Source organism: Zootoca vivipara, chromosome 1, assembly GCF_963506605.1.
Source record: "Zootoca vivipara chromosome 1, rZooViv1.1, whole genome shotgun sequence".
Taxonomy (NCBI): Eukaryota; Metazoa; Chordata; class Lepidosauria; order Squamata; family Lacertidae; genus Zootoca; species Zootoca vivipara.
Window position 1 is genome coordinate 113,665,993 of NC_083276.1, and position 12,179 is coordinate 113,678,171.

General features: G+C 42.6%; 1 protein-coding gene across 50 annotated transcripts in view; it reads left to right on the forward strand.

Moving 5' to 3' along the window:
• The first annotated feature begins 8,538 nt into the window (after positions 1 to 8,538).
• The window catches only part of TTN (titin), a 307,843-nt gene continuing 304,202 nt past the window's right edge, over positions 8,539 to 12,179 (forward strand). For all 50 annotated transcript variants that reach the window (XM_035133990.2, XM_035134229.2, XM_035134116.2 and 47 more), the window contains exons 1-2: positions 8,539 to 8,759; positions 11,228 to 11,331. In XM_035133990.2, coding sequence (XP_034989881.2) covers positions 11,241 to 11,331 — 91 coding nt within the window. In that variant the 5' untranslated portion in view covers positions 8,539 to 8,759; positions 11,228 to 11,240. The remainder of the gene's footprint in view (positions 8,760 to 11,227; positions 11,332 to 12,179) is intronic.

Consider the following 12,179-nt stretch of genomic DNA (forward strand, 5'->3'; position numbering starts at 1 on the left):
CCCCTGTTTGCATTTCACCATGTTCTCCTCTGAGTGACCCCACTGTTTCCTTGTTTTTCCTTTTGCTACGGACATACCCATAAAAGCCCTTTTTGTTGCTTTTAACCTCTCTGGCGAGCCTGAGTTCATTCTGTGCTTTAGCTTTTCTGACTTTGTTTCTACACGTGCTGGCTATATGTTTGAATTCCTCTCTGGAGATTTCCCCCCTTTTCCATTTTTTGTACATATCCCTTTTAAATCTTAACTCAGTCAAGAGTTCTTTAGATAGCCAGCCTGGCTTCTTTAGGCACCTTCCATGTTTCCGTCTCATTGGTATTGCCTGAAGTTGTGCTTTTAATATCTCCCTTTTAACAAACTCCCAACCATCATGAACTCCCTTCCCTTTTAGTATTACTGTCCATGGGATTTCACCCAGCGTTTCCCTAAGTTTTCTGAAGTCGGCTTTCTTAAAGTCTAGAATTTGGACCTTAGTATGCTTGGTTGCTCCTTTCCGCTGGATAATAAACTCCAGAAGAGCATGGTCACTCCCACCTAATGATCCTGCCACTTCTACCCCACCAACCAAGTCATCACTATTGGTTAGGACCAGATCTAAAATGGCTGATCCTCTTGTTGCTTCTCCCACTTTCTGGACAATGAAGTTGTCTGCAAGGCCAGTGAGGAATCTGTTCGACCTTATGCTCTTGGCTGAGTTTGACATCCAACAAATATCAGGATAGTTGAAATCCCCCATTACTACTATCTCACTTCCTTTGGAATGCTTGGCCATCTGTTCCAGGAACTCAAAACTTTTCACTAAGGCAGCCAGCTAACTTAGCATTTGGGAAAATCTAGTCATGCGATTCTCCCATCAGCAGTTTGAAATGGTTTACCACGTCCTTTCACAGCACTTTAGGGAAGTGGCTAATTGGCGATTATTAACATTCATGAAGCACCAATAATACTAGCTGATAAAGTTTGGCGTGGTTTTTTCTTTGCATGGAGCATGGTTGGAATGCCCCGCATAGAGAAAGTGATAATCAGCACTTAGTGTCTAAAAATAGTGGTGTCGGGGCTTAAACCTGCCTGCAAACTATGCCATGTGTCCTGAAAAACCTCCTCTTTAATCCAAGAATGTGGAGACAGGCTGAAGTTGCCCAGGGGTGGCACTTTTAAATATGACTTCATGCATTCCAGAACCACAGCCCTGTTGTTCAAAGAGTGGTAGACCTCTAGTGAGCTTGGAAACAACTTAAGCCCTGGTGGTAATGCTTGGTTGTGATCTCCAGCTATCCTGGTTGCACTAGAAAACTGGACTTCCTTCTTTTGACTACAGAAAAACCATACAGCTGTCCTTTCATCGCCACCCCAGAGTTCCATCAAGACTGCAAGCAGAGGAGTTGGAAGATGTAGCCTGAGTCATTCAAGCAACAAACGTTAATGGAGAAATACAGTACAAGATGTTAGTTTCAGAATCACGAGGATATTCAGAAATGGCCTCCCCAGCAAGCTCTTCATAATGTTTCCCAAAATGGTTTTAGAATTATCACACAGCAGGTGGCACAGATTGTGTGGTCCTCTCTTGTGTTCAGTATACCCAGAAGTTTTATTTTACATGATCGTAAAGAGTTGACCATCACCAGATCCTGTGAACCTTTCTTTGGGCCCAGTGAGGGCATATTCAAAGTTTTTAAATTTATTACTTTCTCTATCCGAAAAGTTCAGGTTGGAGTTGCACTGCATGATCATATTATTGTCTACAGTAAGTCCACAACTTATGCAGTGATTAAGTTCCAGGGATAAAGCTGCAGCTTTACTGTGTTAATCCATCAACTTTAAAGACAGTTTCATAGCAGAGAGGAAATTGGGCTGGCACAATTGCATCCACCCAGGTAGTTTTCCCGGGACAGCAGTGTTTTCAGACCACCAGTGAAACTGTCTGCACTCCAAAGGTACACAAGCAGTATCCCTTACAGCAGGAGCAGGGATCCTCAGGCCTTGGGGACAAATGTTTATTTTATTAACTAAATTTCTATGCCACCCTTCATCCAGAGATTTCAGAGTAGTTCACAGCATAAAAATACAGTGGTACCTCGGTTTATGAACACAATTGGTTCCGGAAGTCTGTTCATAAACTGAAGCGCTCATAAACTGAAGCGAACTTTCCAATTGAAAGTAATGGAAAGTGAATTAATCCGTTCCAGATGGGTCTGCGGCATTCGTAAACCGAAAATTCGTAAACCGAGGTGTTCATAAACAGAGGTTCCACTGTTCAAGATAAATGTGGCCCTCCGGGTCCTTGGAACACACCCCCAGTCTTGCTCCACGCCCTCCTTGAGTGTTTTTGCCTAGCTGGAATATGTCCATGAACTCTGATCTTGCCTCTTAGTTATCTGGGTGGAGGATAGTGAGGAATGTCTGAAGGTGTGTAGAAACTAGTCTGGTGTACAAAGAAAAATTTTATTTCTCCGCCCACTTTTACCTCTGGCACGGGACCTCTGGAAGTGTGGGCAAGAAGGGAATGTGACCCTCAGAATGAAAAAGGCCCCATCCCTCTGCCACAGCTCTCAGACCACGTTTATAAAGGTTCCTGGAATGTACCTCTCAGATTGTGCCCATATCTGAGTTTCCAATATGGGAAATTCGTCGCCTCCATCTCCACTCGGACTTCCTTCCATAGGAAAAAGTCAAATGGGGGGGGGAGTGCTTTACTTTTGTTCTGAGTGGACAGTTAGCATTGCGGCCAAACTTCGAAGGTATACCAAAATGAAAGCTGGCTTACCCACTATTATTCCAAACATGCCAGGCTGGCACATCAGACCAATTAACTCAAAGATTCTCTCTGACAACTGAGTCCCTATCCTGCTCTTTATATTGAGCTTTTTAAAAGAAATGCCAATGTTGCTGAGGCTTAAACACACATGAGTGACACACACACACACACACACACACACACAAAATGGCACCTCTATAATGAGTTCTTTCCCCTTTATAAGGTGCAGGACCATTCATCATTATGTAGGGAGTTTCCTCACCCCTGTCACTGGCTGCCAGGGTGGTGAAATAAACAACACGATAGTATCAGGTCCTTGCTTAAATGTGGCTGTATATCACTGGGGTGACTTCGTTGTGTGGGTGTACACAATTTGAAGCTTCACAGTTTGAAGGCTGTTACCCTTATCACATGGTAATAGATGATAAGACCATGTTTGTTATGCAGTGGTACCTCAGTTTAAGTACACAATTGGTCCCGGAAGTCTGTACTTAACGTGAAGCGTACTTAACCTGAAGCGAACTTTCCCATTGAAAGTAATAGAAAGTGGATTAATCCATTCCAGACGGGTCCGCGGAGTACTTAAAATGAAAGTATTCAAACCGAAGCATACTTAAACCGAGGTATGACTGTATATTATACAGAGAGATGATTTTAAAGAAAACAATTCAGCATAAAAGTAAACAAGTAATGAATACGAAGCAAGTTACAAAATATAAAGCAAAGACAAAGATGGTTACAAATAAATCATATACTGTTGCATATTCAGTTTGAAAGAGTCGAGCAGGCAGGTGGCAATATTCTAGCATCTTCCATGCAGGTTCCAGGCTGCCGTGTCGCTCTCTCCCAACCCAAAAGTTATTACTGCAACCACAAATGAGAAGGCAGGGGATGACCATACTGACTAACTTCCGTTAACTCAAAAAGCTGCAAACTTATTCTGTATATTCCCCCCCCCCTAGCAATTTTCACTTTTTGTGTGTGTTTCTTTGATAAGAAAACTTGCCACAATATATGATCCCATGTTTTCAGTTTTAAGGAGGTTAGAGATATTGGAAATTGCTACTCAAAAGAGCACATCAACTGAGCTATCTGATTTTTAGGTGTGAGATGGGAAGCATTGGAGAGGCCTTGCACCTTTGGGTTTGTTTATGACTTCTTCTGCCTTAGCCCAGAGTAAAGAGTTTTGCTCATCTGTCACAAAAGTTGTGGACTATGTTCTTGTTTGCTTCCTTTAGCTTATCACACATTTCCTCCTCACAGCAAAAGCACAGAAGTGAAATCTGTCTACATAACCCATTGTGATTATATTATATCCAACCGCATAGCAAGAACTAAAACTTAAAAAATGTATCTTGTCCATAAGTAAAGAAATAAATATTTTGCTTGAAAATGTTAGTGTAAAGTTTTTTTTTTCCCTCTTACATTTTGTGAACACATCAGAATGTGAATATGTGCATATAAACAACACCTGGGAAGACACACCCCTCTCCTTATCTTTCAGAAGTATTGATTTGTTGAATAAGCAGCAAACAAAAATGAAACTTCAGTTTCGAGACGTAGCGCATATTCATTCAGACAACATCCACAATTCATAGTTTGTCAATAAATCATATGTTACATGGTAGCCATTCTGTAATAGACCATGTGGTTAAGGATGACTGTTCATTATAGATGGAAGTAATTTATTTGCAAATCACTGGGAATGCAAACCCCCCCCCACACACTTACTAGACTACAGGTTTTTAAATTCCATCTTTCTCACGTGTGTGTGTGTGTGTGTGTGTGTGTGTGTATTCTGCTATTCCCTCCGTGTGGAGATTTAAAACCAAGTAGAGAAGAATGTCTGAAAAGGGCTATAGTTATAGGGAATAAAGCTGACCCTTAGAAGAGCTTTTGAATTACTTGTGCCCTGTCATTGTGGTTGGTATCAGTACTTCATATACTCCAGTGCTCTAGTCAGCGACTAATTTTAGTAGCTGCCATGTTTTAAATTGGGCCTGGGCTGAAGGCCTAGCGAGATTGGCTTCAGCTGCCTGCGGCTGACACAAGCAGACACACAACAGGGGAGGCTTAAACTTCGTCTCCTTAGTAGAAACAACCACAGAAGTTCTGACACAGTTTTGATGCTCTGTTTTTTTGGCTTGAATAGACAAGGGAAGAGCCGCTGAACATAACTAGGGTCTAGGGGAAAGTCTGTAGAATTTGGGGCCTGAACTGATCCCTCAGGCCATGAGCTACTCATTGTAATGCTACTGTTGCCTTGGGGGAAATTAAGTTCCTACGTGGACGCCATTGAGTTGAGGCGATAGCCATAGATCAAACCTGCCCCGTTTGTCAAAGAAGGCAAGAGTACAGGTAATTTTAATCCTAAATATATAACTATATAGGGCACTATTCTACATTTTTGCACGAGTGCAAGGACTAACACCACAAGGGAAACACACGAATGAACACTGTCGCTCAATATGATACAGAGGCTTGCAGGGAAATCTGAGAACAGATTTATAGGGCGTGGGAGGGGTAAGAAGAGGGGGAGATTATTCAGTTGCACAAGGAGAAATCCTTGCACTAATGCTTTGTTGCAGTCTCGTTGCTAAGCAACAACGTGCCAAGCTCACCAGAGTGGAAGGCCAGCCAATCAGAAGAATCTCCGAGGTGTACTTACTTCAGATATTGAAGTCAGATCCAGTGCTAGGGTTAGCCAATCAGCAATCTGTGGGGTCTGATGGTCCAGGGATCAGAGAAGCCTATAATCACTAAGTCCAGGGTCAAGACGAGCAGGAAGCAGGGCCAAGAACTATAAGCATCGTTACCAGTATCTGACTGCTGCTGGAAGCTCGGCTGAAGAAGGCTGAAGCCAGCTGGTTCTCATCAGTGCCTTCGCTTTTGTGTCCTTGAAGGCTGATCAGCTGCAGGTGGAGTCACTCTACCTTCTCCCCCTTCAGGCTGCTGTTCATCAGGCGAAGCTGATTCCTGGCCCATGCCACTCATTGTATTTAAATTCAAATAATGACAACTGGGCATGGCAATATTTAAGAAGACACTTTGAGACATGTGGCAAAAATAAAGATGTGTGAAATGATCAACCTCCACTTCTCTCGTTTTCCCAGTCTTAAGTTCAGTTTTCCACATTTCCATATCAGTTTGTATTTTTAAAATTCATCTGTATTTTCGTGTGAATTTCTACTAAGATAAATAATAATAATAATAATAATAATAATAATAATAATAATAATAATAATTTATTTATACCCCGCTCATCTGGCTGGGCTTCCCCAGCCACTCTGGGCGGCTTCCAACAGAAATATTAAAATACAATAATTTATTAAACATTAAAAGCTTCCCTAAACATTATACTGTAATTATAATTATAAACAATTATACTGTAAACTACACTGTGATCCTTGCATGATGAGCGGTATATAAATTTAATAAATAGAACAAATAAATATTTTTTTGTAAAGCAGTTTTCCTAAATTTTTGTATGTTATGTTCAATAAGCAACTTTATGCACACTTTAGCTAAGTATATGCATTTTTGTTTACATTACAAAAGAACAGCACTACAAAATTTGGAAAAGTGTAAATTTCAAAAGGTATCTGTGTTCTGGTACATATATTGTTCCGAAAAGTGGGTACCTTTAAATGTGAACTGAGTGGAATTTCTCTTCCATCCCTAGATGAAAAGCAGGCTATACATTTCATAAATAAATGAATTAATATTTCCCCTAAAAATGGTTCAGTCTTTAAGAAGACATTCAAGGGGGAGCTTGCTCTAAATTGTTACTTTCCAGATTTTAACTACTACCTTAATAACAAGCCTGTTTCCCCTGGTAATATGGATTAACACTTTAGCAAAAATTTAGTGCTTTGTCCACATAATGAAACTTTAATCATGAAGCTAGGTTTCCAGCATTGCACCCAGGGCATTATAAACTTCCTAGACAAGTTGTGTTCACCATCTATCTTGGAGAGCTGGGCCGAGTCCAAACTTTGTCACAGTTCATCATGAAATTTTGAGTAAATCACTATTTTCAGCCTCAGTTCCCCATCCAACAAATGGGAGTAAAGGTGACCTATCTCTCATAATCATGATGGAGACAACCCCACTTTCAAAATTAAAATATCCCTTAAGTGGTATTCAACTAAATTTTACTCAGAGTATACCCATGGAAATTAATGAACACCAATGAGCAGATTTTGGTGGGCCAAAGCAGGGTCAACCCACCAATGAGGCTAAGTGAGGTGACTGCCTCAGATGGCAGGATCCACAGGTGCAGCAGATTCCGATGTCAATTTTTCTTCCCCTGGTGTTCCCGATGTAGATCTTCACTCACCCCTTGTTCCCTTCCAAGGAGGGGAGCACCATGTCCTGGGCCGGCCCTTATCCAGAGGGTTGCATGGAGAAGGCAAGATTGGTACCAAAACCCACCTTCTCTTCCCCCATGGAAGCCTCACTGCATCCAAGGCCCTTCCATGAACAGAAGGGCACCACGGTTGCAGTCAACGTCTTATCTCTGCTTTCATTTTCTGTGAAGCAGGGAGGTGGACTGCAATACAGCACCCCTCTTGAACATTCTGCTGTTTGCAGCACAGTTTTTATTTCTCTTTGCTAGGTCCAACCTCTAATCTCTGATCAAGGATTATCTCCAATTTATATGAAATAAATAAATGCTTTTGTTTGCATTGGAACATGCTTTAAGTCATCCTAGAAGCAATGGGGGGCGCAGGTTGCGCTGTGGTCTAAACCACTGAACCTCTTGGGCTTGCCAATCAAAACGTCGGCGGTTCGAATCTCCACGACGGGGTAAACTCCCGTTGCTCTGTCCCAGCTCCTGCCAACCTAGCAGTTCGAAAGCACGTCAAAGTGCAAGTAGATAAATAGGTACCACTGCAGCAGGAAGGTAAGTGGTTGCTTCTGTGCACTCTGGTTTCCGTCACAGTGTTCTGTTGCGCCAGAAGCTGTTCAGTCATGCTGGCCACATGACCCAGAAAGCTGTCTGTGGAAAAACGCCAGCTCCCTCGGCCTGAAAGCGAGATGAGCGCCGCACCCCATAGTCGCCTTTGACTGGACTTAACTGTCCAGCGGTCCTTTACCTTTTTTTAAAGAAGCAATGCCTTAACTTCCTGAGATTCCTGCATTGCAGGGGGTTGGACTGGATGACCTTGGGGTCCCTTCCAACTCTTCAGTTCTATGATTCTATGAACTTTCTTCAGAAGTCCTAATCGCTCTGACATGTAAAGGCTTTATAACCTTTATTAAGTCAAAATAATATATTCTTCCAGTATAATACCAGCTTACTTATTTGACCTAGAGTTGGACAGTTGAATTTGCCCTCTTTTTGTTCGCAAGGAGGCAAATGGATGATTTGGCTGGACTGGGATTGGAAGGGCCCATTACAGTACTTAGTTGACTCTTTATCACGATTAGCTAATAACATCTCTATTAACACACCCACCCACCTGACCCCATTTCTTTACTCTCCCACTTTTTTATTTAAAAAAAGATACCTAAGGCACGAACTTCTTAGTAGCATCAGATACAACCCCAGTCCCCCCCACAACTATACTTTCTGAAAAAAAACTGGTTGCTTGTTCCTCAGCATGGCCTCTCTTTCCAGTGCCAAAATTAGCATTGTCAATCAGGCAAACAGGTGGCCCATTGCATTAAGAGGACATACGCCCCTTTTTTTGCTGGGGAAGCCAATCAGAAGTGACGCCGAGGTGACAGAGGCAGACTTGTCAGCAGATCTGGGGTATAAAAAGCAAAACAACCATGTTAGCACTTCTGAGCAGTCGTGCATTCCCAGCCTCGCCTCGGGTGTAGGGATTGCAGGGAAAAGCAAAACTACACCGTCTCAACCGTGTAGTTTTGTTTTTTTCGGCTAGAGGCTCAACCATTCTCATGTTGGGATTGTTTAAAATCATACTCTGGATAAGGACGTCGTTTAAGGAACTTACGTTTGGGCGTAGCCCACCCAGTTCAGGCACTCTTGTGCAATCAGGTGAGTGGCATGCCTGGGTTGACTGAACTGTGTTTTCTATGTTGAGTAAATGCCTGGTACAGAATGCATGTACCTAGGAGTGTCTAGTAGCTCAAATTAAGGGTGGGTGGGAGAAAAAGCATGAAGTCCTACATGATTCTTTTAAACCAGAGATATCTTGGCGAATGAATTTTTAGGTCTTTGTAATAGTTGGCTAATATGTCTTTTAATGTGCTTGAGTGTGAATATATATATATATATATATATATATATATATATATATATATGCACGCCTATTAAAATGTCTGGTTAACTTTTCATGCTTCCAGGGAGTGCTCAAGGTTATATTACTTGCAGATAAACGGAGAAGCTCTCAGAATAGCTCTGATAAAATGCACATGGCATCGGCTAGTCGCTGATGACTTTTTAAGGGAATCAGCTGCTGGGGTATCGGTTACACTGCAGATCTGGACCACTTGCCTGCTGTCAGTCAAACCCGGGGTGGTTATTTTTGGAATGTGACATTTCACAGGCATACTTTCGAAATACGAATGATACAAAAGTCATATAAGATTACCGTTTGGATAAACAGCAATTTCCTCCACTACATTAAGGTAGAGAAGAAAACAAATTGGGGACTGAAAACATCTATGCTATGGAATTAAGTCGCAGTCTTAAGCTGTCTTTGCTTTTTTTGCCTTTTAGCCCAGTTCTTTCTACTTCAGATAGTGTGAGGAACCCCACTTGGAAAACGACATTGTAAAGTCATCTAAATATTCTCAGTTTAAGACTAAGCGGTGCAACGAATTCATGTAAAGGAATTCACTTGCTAGAAATCTGGAAGTTGTAACTGTTTAAGAAGAAAGGGGGTTCCACAATGGTCCATATGCACAAAAAGGCAGCAAGTTCCTACTGCTATTATGAAGCTTTCTATTATTATCTCAATGGAATTCTGCTGTCTGAACTTACAGACATAGGAGTTTTTTTAAGATAACTGAGAGAAATAGGCCTCCTGTATGCCACTAGTAAAATCTCTGGTGCCTCAGTTTGTAGTTTTCTGGGAATTCATTAAAGATATCAGAATACTGGTCCTGCCTCTTTTATGACAAATCCAGCAGGCAAGTAAATTCAGAGGGATATTATAGGTCCTGCATACTGAGTTGAATTATTACATGACTATATGCTTTTTTATGTGGTTTGCCAGAAAGTGAGAACATTGTGTTTTACCAACAAATGTTTTAGGGGTGGGGGTCAGATTTTGCACCTTCCTGCAGTTGTTCAAACCATCAATGTCAGTTATCTCATAGCCTAGTTCACATTTCACAGTGCTCCTCACTCTCTAACCTAGATTCAACTGTGCTGCTTGTATGTTTTACAAGTACATTTTTATTCTGCTTCCCCCCCACCACTCCCAACAGAGTACATCTTTTGTATTAAAGGAAACTATCAAGCATTCTGATGAGGTTCTTTTTAAACACTTCTAAATTTCCAAATAGACTGAAGATTTCCAGCATACTTTAATGGTCACTCATTTAAAGGCACGTGGAATGGGGAAATGATACTAGCACTTTAGGGCAGTTTTGTGATTTTGAATGAAATCATTTCCTCCCACCCTCCACCCCTCCATTTTCACTTTTGGTTTGAGAAGGGCGTAAGGCAGAGTTTTCCAAACAGTGCATCGCAACACATTTGTGTGTCGGCTGCAGCGTGTAGGTGTGTCGCGTGAACGCTCCCTGAGCTCATTCCAGAGCTGGAAAGGGGTTAGTTTAACCTCCGGTTTGCTAGTAAAGCCGAATTACTGTGTTGCAAAATGACGCATGTCTAAAAAGTGTGTCGCCAACATGAAAAGTTAGGGAAGCTCTGGCTTAAGGAATGCAGAAAATGTCAGATAATAACGCAATGGCAGCATGAGATAGGAGGCTCTTAAGCAGCGTGCTTATTTCCATTTGGCAATATGGACTGTCCTTCCTTGGAGGTTTTTAAGAAGAGGTTGGATGGCTGTCTGTCATGGATGCTTTAGTTGAGATTCCTGCATTGCAGGAGGTTGGGCTAGACCACCCCTGGCGTCCCTTGCTCTATATCAGGCACCCCCAAACTCGGCCCTTCAGCTGTTTTGGGACTACAACTCCCATCATCCCTAGCTAACAGGACCGGTGGTCAGGGATGATGGGGATTGTAGTCCCAAAACAGCTGGAGGGCCGAGTTTGGGAATGCCTGCTCTAGATGCAGCTCCCTTTAAGCCGTTTGCAACCAGGTCACTGACTGTGCTAATCAGAGCTGTAGATAGTCGGGATAATTACAATGCATCAACCTCCACAAAATGCTGCTGTTAGGGTGTGACCCAGTCAAGAATCTCCTCAGTGGAAATCACTCTATAGGAAAGTGATAGGGCAAAGCGTTTCACGTCACCTGGCCATGCTCTCTATGCTCAGGACTTCAGAAGGATCAACGTCTGACATAACGCTTTTTATTTCTGTCTTTCTTCCCAGAGTGCCTTTAAAGATGTCAACCAAAGCGCCGACGTTTACGCAGCCGTTACAAAGCGTTGTGGCACTGGAGGGTAGTGCCGCAACCTTTGAGGCTCACATTAGTGGTAAGGCTTTTATCTCGCGATCATGGCTTCCCTTTTCTTTTGCTGGCTTCTCTAAACACCATGGGTCAAGGGGAACAGTGTTTCTCCTCTGTATCAGATCATCTGATGTATGTGTGTGTGGGGGGGTGAGCTTTCTTACACCCCCTCTGTTTCCATCCCACACTGGTCCCCTGCCTGCTTGCACCGGGGTGATGGCGGTGACTGACTGCACTAATGGTGGCCCACTGAGAGAGGATCAGATGAAGGGTTGGAGTATTAGGATTATCATCAACATCACCATCAGGGTATTAGGTGTCTTCATGGGGGTTTAGCTCACCCTATGGCGCAAAGGCACGAAACCTCAAAGGCAACGTTGGTTCTTCCTCCGCTGATGCCTCAGTTTGACACCACGCGATTCCATAAGAACATCAGGAGAGCCTGGTGTATCAGGCCAAAGGCCCATCTAGTCCAGTATCCTGTTTTCACAGTGGCCAGCCAGATGCCTGTGGGAAAACCCTCAGGCAGGGCCCAAACGCAAGAGTACAACCCGCTTCCTCCAGCGTCCAGAAACTGGTGTTCAGAAGCATTACTGCCTCCACCTATAGGGGCAGATACTAGTAGTCTTCCTTGAGTATCCTTTTTTCCTATCCTGAGGAAAACTTCAGCCCTAAGCTAAAATGGGGAAAATGGACTGCTTCAGCAAAGACTTTCGCTGTTAGTTGGTAGAGTGAGAAATATAGTCGTCAATGTACAGCAAGGCTCTAGTCTGACCATTCACATTCTTGTGCGGACTACTTTGTATAATTTATTTACCACGCAAAGGTTTCTCACACACCATGCATTTAAAGGAGTCTTATACCTCTTAACGG